Here is a 19,630-nt window from a genome sequence, read left to right on the forward strand (position 1 = left end):
CTTTATTGCTGTCAGAAAAGTGGACCTGTACTATATCTTAGGGTTTTCTTGGTGCAAGCTATATGTTTATTACAGCCTTAGATGCAGGTGTGGTGTTGGGAACATGGGGAAAGAACTGCTGTGCACCTGCAAGAAGCAATATATGGGGAAGGGTGGGAAGGAGAGCTGCTGTGCCCTCACGCTGCTTGGCAGAGGACTATCCAAAAAGCATTTCAACCTGACAGCAGGGACAAGGTGCTCCAAAATGTGATTCGTGCGGGAAGGGTTAAACTAACAGCATGAATTTTCAAAGCTCTGCAAGAATATAGTGCAGATGTTTGGCATACTGCAGGAGGCACAGAACTTCAAATGCGCCAGGCTGAGTGTAAAAAAATATAAAATAAAATAACCTTCATGTCAAAAGAAGAAGAGGAAGAGCTAAAAGATGCACTAAGACAGGGCAAAGTGGAAGAACGATTTTTGTGGGAAATGGATCAGGGAAGACAATAGATATGCTGCAGATACAGATAATGCTTTCCAGTGCCTTTAGAGCTCAGAGAGGGATGGTGGATGGTGATGTGGAAGAAAACAAGAAAATTAAGAGAGATATACCTGGGAGTCAGAGCTGTGTGAACAGAGGCATCATAAATACAGGCTAGAAATAAAGGGAAAATAGCTTTTGTAGGAAACGCTTCTGTGGCTGTATTTAGCTGCTGGTAGCTGTAACTCAGATGCTGAAGTTTCTCACTGTCAAAAGCAGCTGTGAAATGTGGAGGTGTGCAGGGCTTTGAATGTGTGTGGCTCGTCTGATTGTAGGTGAGCCACCTGCATTACCATGATTTATGTTCTCATCACTGCACACGGAAAGCTGCATATAATTTTACACTGAATGAGAACAAGATATTGAATAGTATTAAAATTATTTTGAGAAAATTATTTAATGTTAGTAACAAAGAAAAAACAAACAAAACCAATCAAACAAAAAACATACCATCGTTAAATTCTATAAGATTTCTGATAGGGTAGAAATCAGTGCCAAGGGTCACCTAAAGCAGGCCCCAAAAGAGAATTTCTTGTCTGACTACTGCATTTACAGCAACATAGTCAAAACTCAGTAGCCCACACATAAGAAGATAAATAAAGGAGATGGAAATGTGCAGTAGGTTGGAGTGGGAATGGTATTTCACAGATTAAAATTGCAGCACAGTCTTACAAGCATGTGCCCCCCTATTTCTTATGCTTGGTTCCTTGTATCCTGCTCGCAGACCAATTCCGCCTGGGTTCCTCCCAGATCTTTGTAGAAGGGTCTTTATCTCCCTTCTTCAAGTACAGAGAATCTCTCCTCTGTATCGCATCAACTCCACCTCTTTTGGACACCCTCTCTTCAGGCAGTCAGCATCCCTCACCGCCTCCAAGCCTTGCCTCAGCACCAAGGTCCCTCCGAGCAAGGGTTGGTTACAACAGTGGCGGGCACTGGCTGAGGCATGGCTTGTCTGCTGGGAAGGGGGGGCAAGGAAAATCCAGAAGCTCTTTCTGGGACTGAAGGATCAGTGCATTGGAAATGATGCCCTGAATGTGTCAAGTGTATGGAGCTGTGTTTGGGAGCATGGATATGGAGCATGGTAACACTTGATATGTTACCAGGTGTGGAACATGAGGAGGTGACCTCTTTGCTTGCCTCCTTAGAGCATTTGTTTAGAAACGAGCAAAAAAGACAGATTCCTTCTCTTAAATGGGACAATCTTTTGCTCATTTACAGCTTCAAATAAAATGCCATTGAACCACACTTCTTCGCTGTGCAAAATAATAGGAAAATCAATAACCTAATTTAAACAAAATACAAAGCCTACATGCCTCTGAATAATCTATTCCCTCAGCTCCTGCTTTTTTACTTCTCTCTGACGTGTTACAGAGAGCCCAGACTTTCACAATCCCCAGCCAGCTTAATGAGATCTGGTTCTTCCATCATTGGCATCTGGAAGGAGTAAGCAGAAATTGTGATTATTAATTGTTGCTTTTTCCAGTAGTTGCTGTGATTTTTCTGTCCATATTCCCTCATAAGCAATGGTAACCACGTGACTGGCGCATGATGCCTAAAGGAGTTTCATGGCTCTGTTTGCTGGTACCATGCAGTCAGATGACTATCCAAACCAGCTGACCAAAATGACTGACAGGCCACTATTTGAAATAGGGTATCTGAAATTACTTGAGCTCAGATGTTACACCTGCAATTTTCAAATGAGATGATGGAAGAAGTTGCAGCTGATCTGGACTCTTCTGACTTACTTGAAAAGTTTTCTGATGGAGAGTTGAAATTCATGAAGACTAAACAAATTCTCTGACAAGCAGCAAAACCTAGTGTGGAATCATAGGATGGCTTGGGTTTGAAGAAATCTTAAAGATCATCTAGTTCCAATCAGGTGCTGAAAACAAGAGCAGTTGAGGTTTCTAAGGGCAAAACTGTGTTCTCCAAAGTCCCAGCATAGGATCTGTAGGAACCAACTTGGTAAACTTCAGCAGTGCCTGCCTTACCCTGACCCTGTTCCAGTGATGCCTAGCATGTCTTGCCTTTCCAAGCCCCCAAAGACATACCTAAGAGAGAGTGAGGTAATAGGCCACCCTCCAAAAATGTCTGAAATCAACAGAATTGAGTTCTTTACAAGAGGAATTTAGAATCACTTTCTTAGGAAGAAACATGCTGTTTACAACACTTAGCTGAAATATTTCATGGACAGAGATTTAGTTCCTGTCTAGACTAGGAAGTAACTGCACAAGTCAGTTAAATCAAGCTTTTACAAATAGTAATCTGCTTTATGTGCATATCTTCCAAAATGTTCTTACTACTTACTACTGCATTTACTATACTTTTTTTGATTTTGCCTTTTTATACGAGGAACTCAGTTCAAGAGGTTAAGTTGTTAGTGTTAACCTTCAATTTAGTCTTCTAATACATCAATGCTTGGCATAGATATTCCTGCTAGGCAAACTCATCTCTCTTAAATTACATTGCTACTAGCCTAAAATTATCTACTTCTTCCTCCACAGTTAAAAATAATTTCATGAAATGTAAAGCATATTTGATCAGGCTTAGGATACTCATAAATCATTTTATAAAGACTTCCATGTATATTTTCACCATGTGACAAAGAGCAAAATAACTAATTTGGTTCATACAGGAGTATAAAAAATGTAGAATGCATTCTAAGTATAGTGATAAATTTGATAATATAGAGAACATGAAACTCCAGTTCTTGAATGTGATCCTTCCAGTAGGCAGGCAGGAAGGGTGAAAATGGCAATCTCCTGCAGAAAGGCAACATAAGCTGTGTTCTCACTGCTGCTAGAGGAACACCTGCAGCAAATCCTCCCAGATGCCCCTATGCCACAGGATGAGAAGCAATCTCCTCTCACTGGTTCTCCTCTCTCTTGCACAATAGCTGTGCTTTCCTGAGAAATCCTGATGGGGCTCATGCTTATGTTTAAGAAACTTTATACCATTTTGAGCTGGACCACTGCTGTGACTGAGTGGGCCACAGGTTGCACGGAAGGTTTCCAGTGAGTTGTCACGTCCAGGGAAGCACTGCAAGGACAATATAAGCCTTTTATGCTGAGCAATTAGGAAGCCATGAGGCACAGGCTCTTTTATTCATTATGGCATATATTACTGATCCTAGAAACAGTGGTGGTGCTAATTAATTGGATAATGAAACACATTCATTTCATATTCATGAAATTGAATAACAGCATGAGTGAGAAAAATGCAAAGTGAAAATGAGTAAAGTATTTGATGCAGTTCCTACTAATACTCTTCACCATCAGTCTGATTCCAGCCTGCCTCCAAGACTAAGACCAGCTCTAAATGAGGAAATAATTATGCTGGCTTTTTTTTTAACAAGATGAATAATCAAGTTAGAGCTGAGATACAATGCAAGCCAAGAACAAGGAATCCAAATCGATTTACATACATAAGAGGTCATGGAATCATAGAATTGTAGGAGTTGGAATGGGACTCTGTAGACTATCAAGTCTAACATCAATGCCCTGCTAAAGCAGATTCCCTACAGCAGCTTATACAGGAAAGCATGCAGGTGGGTCTTGAATATCTCCAGAAGGAGATATCCACCACTCCTCTGGGCAGCCTGTTGCAGTGCTCTCTCACCCTCACAAAAATAATTTTTTCCCCATGTTCAGATGGAACTTTTTGTGTTCCACTTTGCACCCATTGCCCTTTGTTCTATCTTTGGGCAATGCTCAAACATAGCCTGGTCCCGTCCAAACCACAGACAGTATTTTTGATCCAGTCTCTGTCCATTTATATACTTTGACCATTGATACTAGATCAAATTCACATTGCATTTCAAAAACCACAGCTAAAAGTACAGGTTTACTAAACACAAGTGCAAAACTTTGATTTGAAATGGATAACTGGAGATGGGAGTTTATTATATTTCCTTCCGTAACCTATATTTGGGGGTTGGCTGAAGAACAGATTTTATATAGAGTTCTGTGGGAAGGAGACCTGCAAGAAGAATACAGAGCATTTTATCATGGTTTTGCTAGTTTACATTCATCTGAATTCCACAGTAAGTAAAAGCTGCTATTATTTAAATAAGACTATTTAAATATATGCATAATTATTTATGTAATTGCATGCAAATTATTTAAATAGGAGAATGCAATCAAATTTCGTTCTAATTTCTTATGGGCAGCTATATATGTATAAACAAAACTTACTGATTTCCTGTCCCTCTTCTGGGCTGTTCTGCTCATTTTCTGTACTGGGAAGGCTCAGTGGGAAGAGCCTGTGCAGCTGCTTTGCCAGGTTCTTCGGAGATGTGTCAGCCTGAAAGGGATCTTTGCTCCCATCATACTTTTCTTACTGTCTGCCTCAGGTAGTTCCTGGAAACTGCTGTCCCCATATCTGCTGCTGCTGTGTTGCAGACAGACAGCAGAAAATGAGCCCCTGCTGCTGAGAGCACGCAAGTGCAACTCTTCTAATTACTCTAATAGGTGCTTTCAAATCATTAAGGTGATGCTTTGGGGTCCTCAGCATGGTACCTAACATCCCTCCTGCTGTTTCTTATACTTGCCTTCATTTCCTGTTTTCCTAATACCATCCGTCAGAGTGAACTCTCAGTATGGTCATCAAATCTCTCCATTCACTGGGAGTTATACTTAGCCATTATGTTACCCTAAAAGAGAAATAAATAAGTTATTATTGCAAAGTCTCTCATAACCGTGAATAAAAAGCACCTTATTTAGGTCAATCTACAAATCTAATTCACAAATCACAACAAAGTCTAAGGGCTATGTACCTGTTAATTAATTATCATTGCTAATGAGTGTCGGAGGGTGGGGAGGGACAACCAGTGCAGTCTGTTCTTATGATCAGTGCTAAGTAAGAGAGCTCAGCAACAGATCAGGGCCCAACCTGAGACAGATCAACAGTTATTCCTTAAAAAGAAAAAGTTATTACTGTGTGTGTGCCACTTACAAGCTCTCTTCCAGCTATCTGTAGCTTCACATCTTAATTCAGTCATTGCTAATAGAGAAATTATAAAAGTGCCACATCAATTGAGCTTTCCTTGGAAGAACTTCAGCAAGCCTCTCTCATGGCACCCTTGAAGCCAGGCCATTGCCAAATCCAGGGCACTCTTCCACTGCTGGCCATTATAGAATCATTAAAGTTGGAAACGACTACTAAGATCACCTAGTCCAATTGTCACCCATCCCAACCACACTCACTAACCATGTCTCTCAGTGTCACATCCACATGGCTTTTGAACACCTCCATTGTGAACCTGTGTCTCATGCACGACAGGTAACACTGTTGATCGAATCCCATTTTTTACATGTAATTGTCCTTGTTTGTCAGGGGTTCTGCTTTGTTGTCAGATGTAGTTCTGTAGTATGACTTTCGAAATCATTATTATTCACAGCCATGTGTGTGCTCTGCCACCTCAGTTTATAGTGCTTTATTTGGGAATCAATATTAAAAAAAAAAAAAAAAAAAAAAAAAAGTTTTAATCTAAAATGTGTTGAGGAGGCAAACAAACCTGTCTCTCGGGCCTTTGGATGTGTGAAGAAAATATAATAATTGGGCTACCCTGGATTAACTAACTGTGTACCCAGGAGCTGTGTATCTGCAGCTGCACGAACTAAATAATTCTTCCCAAACACCTGGCTATACACTTGGTAATCATTCAAGCTAATATATTTTTCTAGTGGAAGTTGTGTTTAAAGATGTGATAGCTTAGCGTTGTCCTGATCCTCTATCATCTTACTATTTCTATACGGGAAGATTGGAGTGTATACCTTCTATTACAGAAATGCAATATCAGACTTTATATATCAAGCTAAGAATTAAAACTTTAATGAACAGACAATTTAAATCTGGGTATTTGTAAACGTCCTCTGCATTTGTTGGTATAATCTTACTGTCATAATTATGTAGCACCATAAACCAACTGTGAGAGTCAGGACCAAGTAAATCTAGACATCCAGAGGAATACCTGTGTTCAAGCTGCATTAGAACCATTATTACCTAGAAGTTGCTCTATGTCTCATATAAAAACCTTGGATTATTTCAGTACACTTTCAACTAAAAAGAAACCCATATCACAGAAGTCCTGCCTGGCACCTCCTTCAGTAGCAGAAACCACAGTTACAGAAGCAGAGCTGGTTCAGGGAGCAGAATTCAGTCCAGCCATGTCTCTGCCAACAGCAAGGGGCTGGAGCTCAGTATTCTTTGAGGACCCTTTCAACCTAAGCCATTCGCTGATTCTACAAATCAGCTGGGAAACACAGCATGCAGAGGTATTCAGTGATATCACCATATATAATTTTATGTGCATAAAAAGGGAAGGAACGTCTGTCTCCAGGGTTGCTAGTCTGCTGACTTTTCCAGGTAATAAAACAACTCTAAGAAAAGCCATACAAGAGGCTTAATAAAATAAGAAATAAAAAAGGCAATTTTGACATGTAAATTCAATGGAGTGTTTCAGTAAAATACTTGCCTTCTGGCTTGATTTTTAGTGTCTGGAAATGGATTGGTTGTTTGTGATTAACACTGAGCTGTTTTTATTATCTTCTGCAGCTTAGAAAGTTTAGGTTCTTCCCTTTCTTTATATGAGGAATTTTCACACACAATCAAACAGGCTTCTACTATGAAAGAATTTTGGCAAGTCAGATCAGATCATTTTCCCCTGTCTTTCAAGTAACTATCCAGACACTGCCAAAGCATTCTAAAATACTATTAATAGCATACGCTTACTTTACTGTGATCCAGACTGAATAACATTCAACCTTTCCCTGTATTTCTGTCGTGATGATGAATTTTCCACTGGTTTTCTACCTCACAGCTTTTCCTCCACTTCACACAGTCTCAAAGAGGGCAATATGTTTGCATCACAGTAGCAGTGTGCATGGATGTGGCAATAAGCGTAGGTGATGCCAGACTGGAACTGCAGAGCATCCCATAACACACTGTGGGGGTGGCCTCATGTAAGCATTTTCAGCAGTTTTTGGACAGGGGCTGAAGGAAAACCACATCCCTCTAGAGGTTTGCATCTGGCCCCACTGCTATAAACTGTCTGTAAATAAAATTCCTATTAGCATTTCTAAACTGCAAACTGAAGAATTTCACCTGGTATTGTTCCAGATGCATGGGTTACCGTGCTTTTTAGTATACTGAAAGTGTCCAATGTAAAATATACTCTACTTTTAATCTCTTTCCACAGATTCTCTCCATGGGAATGATGACTGAATACTATCACTACTTTTTTACAACACTGGTAAGAAACTGAAGATCTGGGCATGACTTTTTTTCCATTGCAAAAAAAGTCAGCTAGAAAGTTTCCATTCCTCTCTGTGATTTGTGCTGCAGTTAACTCAAGGAATTTCCTGGAGAATGAGTACTAAGAGTCTTTACTGCATCAAGAGTCACAAGTTTTGCAGGATCAGTCGGGCTAACCAACACCGTAATATAATGGAAATCAACTTCAATATCACATATAAGGCCCAGTCGTTGGTATAGAAGGAACAGAGTAGAAAATAATGAATGAATGGCTTTGAATAAAGTATGAAATAGACAATGGATGGCTTTGCAGCAAAGCTGAAACCAAGCATTCTGCAGGCAGTGGGGTACAGCCCTCATCCAGCATACTGTGTGAGCTTATTCTTCAGCAGCACCTAATTTTTCGCTAGTTGAAGACCACCAAGCTCAACTGCACTGACCCTGTTGCTCCAAGCTGTTTTTTTTGGGTACAGTGTTATGAAAAAAAGAATAATTCAGAGGTGAAGATGTGTGTTTTGTTTTAGCAAGTGTCAGACAAGGAATTATTGTTTAATTCCTATTAATTATCTCATTATCACAAAAGTATCACAAAAAAGAAAATCACATTTTTCTAAATTTCTCTTGGGTTTTTGATAATAAAAGAAAAATGCTACATTTTCTTTTATAGTCCAAATGTTAATTACTTATTTCAAGATACATTCCTATATTTTAATATGCATACCACATACAACTGAGTCAATGCTGAAGATCTATTTGCACTGTAGACTTGCATTGTAGGAAGACAGACAAGTGCCTGTATTGCTAGAACAGTCCTAGAAAGTTGGATTGTGTCAGTTCTGTGCATCAGCATATTTTTAATTTCCTTTCCATATAACATTTCACGTGGAAGTGAAAATTCATTCTGAATCCAAGAGTCAATTCATTAGTCAGAAAAGACTCTAGCTGTGTGGAATTGAAAATTCCAGTAGCCTGAAATAGTTCTCCTTGAGCCCATTTTAACACCTAGGAAAATATGAAAATTTAGAGTTTACCGTAGATCATACTGTTTTATACAATAGCTGTGAATCTATCATAAAATAGTAACCAAGTAAAACAATATGCATGGGATAGTACAAAGCATTAAGTACATTAAAAACAAACAAACAGTAAACATTGTTGGTGTTATCTAGGTGTTGTGGTATAAATGTTGATATTTTCACAGCTACTGTTGTATTAAAATCCACATATTTGTCATTTTACCAGCTTTCCAGGATCAGCAAAAAGGACTTTTTTGGGGGAAAAACAAAACAAAACAAAAACAGCCCTTCAGGCTTTGAAAAGCAGTTATCATCTCACCACTGCTTGATAAATCTAGCTGTGGTATTTGCCACACAGTTATGCCATTTAGAATGTCTATTATTTCCCTGCCCTGTAAACAATGAGCACTGCAGTGCATGTAGTTACTGTGCATTGGCTCAGTGTGGCCATTAGGCACGCTGGCAGCAAGTCACTGAAGCAGGTAAGACAGAGGAAAAATGGGGTTCATAAGCAGAAAAAGTGTATTGCTCTTGATATCTCTTGGAGTTTTCCTTCCCAGAGTTCAGAAATAAGCTCAGCTTTGACCAACTAATTCTTCATGTTGGCTTGTCAGCACTGTAGCACTGTTAGAGGGCTAAAATTAGATACTGTTGTTGTGGTTTGGTTGCAAAATAACATTGTTGTGGGGATCTGATTTACATATTCCAACAAAGCAGATATGTAGTTTGTCATAAACTTCACACAACCTTTCTTTATTCGGATTTACAACTGAAATGGTTATGGATAAGATTTGAGGGCAAGCAGAGTTCTCAGGGGTTAAAAAAAAGCAGAACAAGAGCTTTGGATTAAAAATCAAATACAATTCTTATCTAATTGTCTAATTGTATTTTCTGAATATTTTGCTTTAAAAACGTTACATCTGATTTTGATTGTTTTCTTAATGTTGATTTAGGATCTATTTGCATTGGACCTGGAACCTTACAGATACAGCGGAGTCAATATGACAGGCTTTCGCCTACTCAACATTGAGAATCCTCAGGTCTCATCAGTCATTGAGAAATGGTCAATGGAGCGTCTGCAGGCACCACCAAAACCAGAGACTGGCCTCCTTGATGGCATGATGACAGTAAGTGAGCAACTGCAATGATGCAAAGGCATCTATAGCACGCTCTGGAGAAGAGTAACAGCTCTCTGTTGTGCTACCATCCAGCCTACACCATCCATCTTTTTGTTACAAATGTATATACTACTGTCTCACTTCTCCATTAATGTTCTGGATGGAGTGAAAAATGCAACAGGAAATAAAAACTTTCAGAGCAGATATAGGATTTATGACCTGCAGGAAAGATATTGTACATGTGGACAGGTAATAGCACTTCTAAATTGGAAAAGAACCCTTTCCCTTCATTTCTATAATCTACAGCAACTCTGGCTTTTAAGATATAATTTAAAGATAAATGAAAGGTATCATCAAGTCAGGAAATTAGGATTTTTTTTCCCTACCACTTCCTTAAGAATGAAAGGAAAGAATAGGAGCAATCACACAGACCATATGACTCCATTCAGTTTTGCAGGGTAGAGGGCTGCCATTTTTTTGCAGTAAGATAATATGTCTTGTCTTGGATAGAGGTAGTAGAGGTGATACAAAGTAGGTTTTATTGCAGATGATTGCAGGTAAAATTCTGAAGCATTCTAACCCCTGAAGAAAAATTCATTATGTGTGCTACCACTAGCATTTATATATATATATATATCAGTTTCAGCAATATAACTGTGTTCCCAGAAGCAGGAGAGAAACTAGGATTTTAGGAAAACCTAAGTTCTTACTAATCTCTCATCCCCTCCTTTGCACCTCTCTAACATCTTAGTGTCCTTCATACTCTGGGACAGCATGAACACCAGGAAAAGCATCTTCTTAGTTATCTGTGAGTGTTTAAGTATTCATAATAAGCTGTGAGTGCTTAAGTATTCATAATAAGTTTTGCTTGTTCAGTTTGATAGAGAGCTGCAGTACTGCTATGTTTCGTTAGACAATAAGACTATGACAAGCTGCACATTACAAGGAGGTGAGGATTATATATCCTATTGTTAATTCAGGATTTTTCCTTTCATGCTATAATTTCTGCCATGATCACAGATTGTGGGAGATGAGCAGAGCATAACCAAAGCAGTTTTGAGCTCACATCCCATTTTATGCCCAAATGGCACACAGAGATGTATTTGTTCTAAGTAGATCTTTGAGTTTCTTTGCAGTAATTTAAAACAGAATCAAAATCAGAAAGACAATTCCAAGACTAGGTCTTGGACCTCTTCTTCCTGTGCATACGAATAGATATCAACATTTAGGCGCTTTTCTTCAGAAAATGAGGTGACTCTTTGTTTCTCAATGTTACCCCAAGCACTAAAACATAAAAGAAGGAGAAACAAATGACAAGAAGAAGCAGTGTAACCTCCCAGTTACTGCAAGGTGGGATGGATGAGTAGTAAGTTGCACAAACACAAGATCCAAACTGCCAGGTTGGGCAGTACTGCCCAACATACTAACCATGAGGGAGGCATCATGTTAAGTAACAGGCTTGGTGATCCCAATTAGGAATGCAAAGCAAGGTGTGCACTGAAACATTTTCACTAAGTACTTCTAGATCCTCTAAGCTTTGGACATAGACCAACAGGTACATCAGCACCAGTGAAAAATTCAATCCTGAATGCACATGTCTCTTGTCTAATAAAAAGACCTGTACTCAAACCCATTGACTTGAGATTAATATGAATCTTTCCACTGAGTTAGAGGGGTTTGGGATCAGGCCTTTAGTCAGTGGGTCTGTTTGGAACAAGTATTTTCTTTAAGACTCTTGATGCTGAGAACAGATGTTGTTGTCTCTTCCTGCTTGCCTCGCCACTTATAACATTTTTAATTTGCTTGAGTTGTGAGAGCATGGTTTTGTGCAGATCCTGACTAGTGTGTCAAGAGCAATTCCTCATCTGCAGTACATTAAGATTAATTGATAAATTCAGATCACAATGGAGGTTTTTGCTGGAAATCAAATGCTGGTAAGAATGATGCTGTTGTAATGTACTTAGGTAAATGAAACAAAGAATCAAATCTATTAATTTCCTAAGGGAGTAACACAGGAAAGGAATAAAAAATGCTGTAACTTCGCAGTTCATATAAACATGTCCAGCTTTTCTCATCTACAGTTACTGCCTTTTTAAAGGCCCCTACTTAATTATTCAGTAGCTTTTGAAGAAATATAAGTACTTCATTTTTGCCACAACCCTATGCGTTATGGGAAACACAGACAGTCCTATCTCAAGCACCAAATCAACAAAGTACAATGTGGGAGAAGGTAAGATTTTTCTTAAAAAAATTCACTGATAAAGGTTTATAGACTGTGCAATATCAGTCTGGGGCTTACTGGGTATGGTTTTTAACCAGTAAGTCAGTTCTCAGAAGAAATACTGATGCACAACAAGCATCCAGCAATTTTAATAAGATTTCAGCATCATAGAGGTATTGACTGTCTTAGACAATAGAGTTTAGATGTAGAAATTCACCTTTGTCACTAAGGTACCTCAAAAAGAAAAGTCACCTTCCTCTAAGGTGGCATGGGAGGTAAGGCAAGGGAATTGCTATAGCCGGAGTTCAGTGGAGCCATTATACCCATTAATGTCAACAGCCAAGATATCTGAAGGCAGTCAGATACTTAGAAGCAGCAAATATCTTTAAGATACTTCTGTGGTGCTCAGTGGGACTGATTTCCCTGGAAAGACAGGATCTGTGTTGCTCATTAACACTCCTCACCATGCTGTTGCAAACAAACTCCTTCCTGCATTTTCTTCCCAGTGTCCACCTGAAAATTGTATGAAAGTAATTTACACTGAAAACAAAAGAAAACAAACCCATCAGCATTAGCAACGGATTTCCAAGGAGAGCCAATGAAGGAAGAAGTGAATTCTTCCTTATCACCAACCCAGAATTTTGCTTCTCAGTATTGAAGCCAGGTAAAAGGAGGCATATTTAAAAAAAGCCTTTCTGTGTTATTTTTTTTTCATGTAGACTGAGGCAGCTCTGATGTACGACGCAGTTTACATGGTAGCAGTGGCCTCCCAGCGTGCCTCTCAAATGACTGTCAGCTCCCTGCAGTGTCATAGACACAAGCCATGGCGTTTTGGACCCAGATTTATGAATCTGATAAAAGAGGTAAGTGTAGACCATCTGCTTATGGCCAGCATAATCCTTCCTCTGTTCATTACTGTTCTGGCCTGTGTTATTGCTTCCTGCTCTTTGTCATATGCTATATTTCTGGCACCCAGTTTTTCCTCACTTTCCCAGAGGAGAAACATTGATTTACAGTCACAAGGCTGTGTTTTACAGACACAGAGGCTGTGTTTTAGTTGCAACTTTATCTGGTCTTTGAGAAACATGAACTACTAAGCCCTAAGTGTGATAAAATCTCAGGCTAAGGCACAAGACTTCCCATGGGTTTTGCTTGGGTAATTATGGATGTTTATAACTTCTTAAGTGAGCAAGCATTCCAGAAAATGGAAGCGTTAGTTCACCACTTTAAATTGATTGTTTTACAGACTGTTTGATGACTCACTGAATAATACAACATTCAGAAAATACTTCAATCATTACTTCTAAAGAAGCAAATTGCTTCATGAGGTTATGCACTATCTCATAAGATTTCATCACTGGGATATCTTGATCCATAAATATTCTAAAAATACATGTTTCAGCTGAAATGTCCTCACATTTCCAATAAAACAGTTTGTATTATGAATCTCAAAAGGAAGCTTCTCCTTTAAGGCAGAGCATGAAAGTGAAAATTATAAATTATGTGTAGCTTCCTAAGTATATTTTACCATTTCCCCCAGTTTTGGGTCATGATAATGAAATTCTTTTATAGCCAAACTCATTAGTTCTTGAGAAGGTGGAACATTACCTGTATATTGAGGTACAAGATAAGTAGTGGCAGCACATCAGGACATACAACTGAATCCAGGAATATCTTAGGAACAAGCTGAAAGGGAAGATGTGGTGGCTTCAGGACATGTACAAGAACTATTGTCACCTCCTCCAAAACACCTCCTCCAAATTTCTTAGAGTTGCCATAGTCAGTCTACAACATGGTGATTCACCAACACACGTAAGTGATACTTATTAATACAGTACTCTCCACACAGAGTTCTATGGATTTTAAGGTTTCCCTACAAACTTCTTCAAAATATAAGGAAAAGACAAGAGTCACCCTAGTAGTGAAGAGCACTTGACTTTTAGAATCAAGGAAGCTTTGAAATATTTCCCAGCAGAGACTCAGTTGTGGGAAGGCTCACAGAAGACAGCACTGGCTCTTTCTACTCTCGCTGATCTCACCTATATGACATCCAGCTCCTGCTTTGGGGAGGAAGTGGTGGGGCTGTAAGCAGAATCAGTACAAGACAAGAAAATGACCTCAGAGGACAAACTTCCTCCCCGTCCTGATTTAATCTGAATGGGAACCTTTTAATCTTGTACTTCTTGACTTCAAGCAAAATGAGGTAGCAGTGCTACTCGTTGAGGGACATGGTTAGTGAGCGCTGTGGTGATTGATTCATGTTTGGACTGGGTAATCTTACAGTTCTTTTCCAATCTTGATGTTTCTATGACATATAATTTCTGGTACATTTTTAAAAGAATTACAATGATACTGAAAGTTAGCAAATGACTTTGTAATCAGTGAAGGCACTTGCATAATTCTATATCACCTATTTTGGGTGATGCTGATCTCATATCTTAAGGGTCCTGAATTGCCAGAAATTCTAGATGTATCTCTGCAGATTCTATTCAGATTTTATTGTTAAGCAGTTATACAGTTCCCATTTATCATGTACAGCTGGCTTCTCTTGTATGGAGTGAGATATGTGAGCTAATTAGTGATTGTTGAGCAGATAGTGTCTTTTGTGGTCACTAAAACACTGATTTAAACACAGCAAAGGTCTTATCTTCCTGTTTCTGTTCTAGCAAAAAAAAAAAAAAAAAAAAAAAAGTGGTTATTAAAATTGCATGATAAGGTTTAATAAGACAGTATTATATTTCCCTTGAAGGCTATAACAGGCATTGGAAACTAAATAGCAAATATGATTAGATGTCACTCACGTTAGGATCTGATTTGCTCAGCAAGGAGGGATGAACTATATAAATTATGAATCAAATGGATGCATGGAAAGGCATGCAGAGAAAAAGTCAAGCAAGCAGAAAGAATGGTTTGTGCCCACATAAATACAGTTTAATTATACTAGATTGTAATATGGTACTGGCAATATGAGAAGCTATTTTACAGGCTGCTCTGAAGACATGCTGGTCTCAGAGAATAACGTTCAGACAAAGAGACTGCATGCAATGAGTACTGCAGGTGTTAGAGCTTGGCAAGATCTTCAATAGCTTCCTGGTGTATTTTGGTTTCTTTGCATTATATCTTAGTGGTGATAAAATAAGTGAGATGACTGCATTTCTTATGAGCCCATTTACAAAATACCAGATTATTGCTAACTGAAAAGAACCATTCTGGATGTAAGCAGAGGATAAGGTGGAAAGCCTCTTCACTCTTCAGAGGGCAAATTAAATTTTTTAAGCTTGTCACTATCCTGTTGGGATGTCAAAGTCAAATGCTATGCCTGGTCCTTAAAAAGGAGAGATAGCTTCTTCCAGAAAGCAATGGGAAAGTGGATATTCTGTGACATCATCTGGTTTATACTGTTTTGAATGCAAGCTCATTGGAGTTAGTTTCTGAATTTTCAGAGTATATGAAACCAAATTGTATTGTATTGTAATGTGTGAATATTCCTCCATTGGCTTAATGACTTCAAGAGTACCAGGTAAAAGCAGTATCAGAATAACTGCCTGTTTTTCCTAATGGCCAAGACTTACTACACTACTAGTAGGCCTATGTGAGAAAAGCAAAAGAAAAATAATGTCTGAAGCTAGAAAATAATCAATTATATATATATATATAATTGATAATATTATTATATAAAATAATATATATATATATATTATTGATTGATAATTATCAAGCAATTATAGTGACAGAAAGAGTAATCTTCTATTCTCTAAAGATCTCATGAGCTAATGCTGATTATAGGAACCATTTACCAACCTGCATGGAAAAGCAATCCTGCCTAAAGTTCCTTCAACTTGAGGACAGCTTTGAGGTCAGAGAGGTTATCAACTAGTTCTCATAAAGGAGGGTTTTATACATAAAATACACTGTCTGGGATCAAGATTTTTCTACAGTAGATCATAAAGATCTTTTTAATGAAAAATAAGTCCTTGTCAGAAACTTGTCTTTCTCAGTGACCTAATGTCATTGATATCTAAATGATATTGTAATATTTTAGCCCTTGCAGAAGCATTAACAGAGAGCAGATCTTGCCCACTTCCAGAAAGAAAAGTTAGGTCATTCTCTCTCTTCAGAGAGGGAATAAGAGAGAAGGACTGATTCCACCCTCCCTGAAAGGCAAATGTGCACAAACATAAAACAATTTTTCACAATTAGATGATCAGATTCCCTAATCATGTCCCCTTTAAATCATGGGTTAAGTTCCAGAATAACATTTGTCTATTGATTTTTATTCAATTATCTTGTAAATCAGTGTGAGCTTCCCTCACTTGATCTCAGAAGTAACTATAAGAACAACAGAATAGAGTTTCAGAAAATATGGATGCAGACTTTATCTTTACTAACTTTATTCTCCTCAAAGAGAATCACACTCAGAAATCTCAAAGATTTAAACAAAAAATCTGAAGTATGTATACGTTTCAGTTTCTGTTTATTGATGACAAAATATGTCAGCATGGCTGGTTAGTAGAGACCAGCAGTAAGAGCAATACATCTATGTTCTGGATCAAAAACTGCATGCAATCTTCTTTTGGTAGTACCTTCTTCCATGAAGATAATGTATAGCTGAGGTTAATGCCAACAGACACTTATATTCTGAAATAAAATTTTAAAATTCATGCAATTATCTATGCACATATAAATATCAAAATAATAGTTCTGGAACTTGCATAGTAAGAGTAGAATAGACAGAAATTGTCAGCAAGTCTCTGATACTATGATGCTTAGAATTAAAACAAGAAATCTGGCAGAAAGATGATGTATATTCTCTTCTACTCAAGTTTTACTTTCTCAAGGATTGTCTAGAAAGTAGACTTGTTTAAAAAGTGGGCAAGAGTTACTATAAACTGTTTTTATCTGAATAGATGAAGATTTTTTTTTATATTTACTACACAAAAACAATTTTTTGGAACATATTTTGTATGTTCTTGCCTACTAGAAATGCTCATCATTTTTTCCACACTGATATTTCCATTTAGGAGTTAGCACATGGCCCAAACTTATTTGCACTGGAAAAGCTCCCAACAGCCCTAGCCATTGCACCATTGAGCAATTCACTGTGAACAGCCTTTACACAGAAAACCTTGCAAGATAACTGTTAAATGCAGATGGTTTAGATTTCAGAGCAGTGTACTCTTATTGAAACAATGTGTTTCAAACATCAAGTACACAAGCCTCCTACTCACTCATTCACATATATTCCATTGCTTGGGTTCTGTTATCTCGGGTGGAAATGACACTGTGCTTTGCATCATGTGAAGTCTCAATGGGATCTCTGTTGTTCAGTGAGTCAACATCACTGTAATAAGACAACAGCATGGACAGGGAGGATGTTTCCCACACAAGATGTTGGGTGGGAACACTAAAGGTCTGACTTTGGTTTCTGGTTCTGCCATGGATTCTCTGCAACCATGAGCAAATCATTTTCAGCCAGCTCCAGTAACTTTGTCTCAGTTACCAGAGACAAAAAAGCAGACCATTGCTTTGTGGATATTTTCAAGTCACTGACATGATCAGGCTAATCACTGCCTACACACATAGCTATCAAATCAGTCTAAAACAAAAGTGACAGGGCGTGAAATCTAGGTGAAGAAGTTCTGTAGGTGGAAAGGCTGTGATTCCCTTCTGTAAAAGATGTACAATGGCTCTTATCTAGTTAATGTGTTCAGGCTGTTAGCTACGTGGAACAGGATCTCCCCACACTGCCTCACCTGCACAATCAGTATCTGTTACAATGAAGTCCTATCCCCTGTTATCACAATAGTGCAAAGTTGTTTTTCATGTTTGGAGTCAACAGTAAATCACACAGTCACTTTAGTGGCAGTCACATTTGTGCAGTGTAAAATAAACACTGCTCCTCCTAGGAATGCAAGATTTAACCTTCCCTTCTGATCCTTCTCTCTCACTCCCTCACCTCTGGTATTGTTATAAAGCTATTTGGTAAGTGTAAGCTTTAATGGAACTCAAGGCATTTCAAACTTAGATTCTGAAATGAATCCACCTACTCTATCATCCTCAAGTATTCAATTTGTTTCTCAAATATATCATACCAAAAGCCTTTCACGTGACTACCTGAAAGTCATTAAGCTCAGCCACCACCCTGGAAACAAGTGTTCTTGAACAGTTCATAGAAACCTTGTTTTCCTAAGAAATCCCTTGTTTCTATTCATCTACCATTTGTCTCTTGTTTCTGGACAGATATCTGCTCAGTCTTATAATATCTGACTAAACTCCTTCCTAAGAACAAGCCTTCCCACACTGCCTCTTTTCCATTTCAACGTCGTTTACTCTTCTGAGTGAAAGGACTCTGGCACATCATGAATTTCACCCTGCAGTGGTGAATGCTGCAACTACTTTTATTGCTGCTGTTATGCTGGATTTGGACCAGGATAATGGCAAAGTCATACACTAATTCACTGTATTCCTTAATCCTTGAGAATCTTCTTTAATAAGAGGATTAATTGTAAGAGCTGATAAGTTCATGTGTGGCTCAGAGCACATTTATTATGATTTCCTCTGCAACTAGAAGCAGTAGCACCATCTCTTAAATCTATCAACTGTCTCTGCTATTCTAACAAAGCAGGAACTTTTTCTTCCAAAAGGAAAGAAATGAAAGGAGAATTTAAAGAAAGATTTCCCTGGTCATTAGCATTTTGATTGGGCAGTTATCTGCAGAAAAGTGAATCACGGTATTGAGTGCATGAAGCTACATGAGAAATTTTACAAACTGCTCAGATGCCTGATTTTGTAGTCGAGAAGTAAAAGTTTAGAGCTATGTGAGTAAAGGAGCTCACTCACTGTCTTATTCTTTGCTATCATGTAACATCATTCATGATCTCAGCATAAGTGCATTAATTGTCAATAATGATTCTGTAAACCATCAACCTTGTTGCTTTTGTCACCAACCTTGTTGCTTTTTATGATAATGTAATAATAATGTTAATGATAATGTTCCCTTGTCAGCAGACAAGTGAAGAGACACTGATGTCATCTATCTGGACTTCAGTATGGCCTCTGACATGGTCCCCCATAATGTCATTCTCTCCAAATTGTAAAGATATGGATCTGACAGGTGGACTATTTGATGGATGAGAAACTGGTTATGAGATTGTACCCAGAGAGCGGTGGTCAATGGCTCAGTGTTTGGATGGAAATCAATGATAAGTGGCGTTTCTCAGAGAATGGCAACACTCCCCCACTGAGTGGGATTGAGACTCTGCAAGTATGTGGATGACACCAAGCTGTTTGTTGTGGTTGACACACCTGAGAGGCTGGATGCCATCCAGAGAGACCTAGACAGGCTCAAGCAATGGGCCCAAGAGAAACTCATAAGGTTCAACAAGTCCAAGTGGAGGGTCTTGCACTTGGGTCATGGCACCCCTATATCAGTAAAATTTGAGGAATGCTGTAACTGAAAAATTGTGTCAGTGCACCACTCACAGAGGGAGCTTCACTCTCA

The 19,630-nt window shown here is 38.5% G+C and overlaps 1 protein-coding gene across 2 annotated transcripts in view; it reads left to right on the plus strand.

Moving 5' to 3' along the window:
- Positions 1–19,630, plus strand: part of GRIK1 (glutamate ionotropic receptor kainate type subunit 1) — a gene marked incomplete at both ends in the record, with an annotated part of 155,975 nt that overhangs the window by 95,182 nt on the left and 41,163 nt on the right. For both annotated transcript variants that reach the window (XM_079537845.1, XM_079537846.1), the window contains 3 exons: positions 7,719–7,772; positions 9,744–9,917; positions 12,849–12,992. In XM_079537845.1, the coding sequence (XP_079393971.1) occupies positions 7,719–7,772; positions 9,744–9,917; positions 12,849–12,992 (372 nt within the window). The remainder of the gene's footprint in view (positions 1–7,718; positions 7,773–9,743; positions 9,918–12,848; positions 12,993–19,630) is intronic.

The sequence above is a fragment of the Tetrao urogallus genome, assembly GCF_951394365.1.
Source record: "Tetrao urogallus genome assembly, chromosome: 1".
Classification (NCBI taxonomy): Eukaryota; Metazoa; Chordata; class Aves; order Galliformes; family Phasianidae; genus Tetrao; species Tetrao urogallus.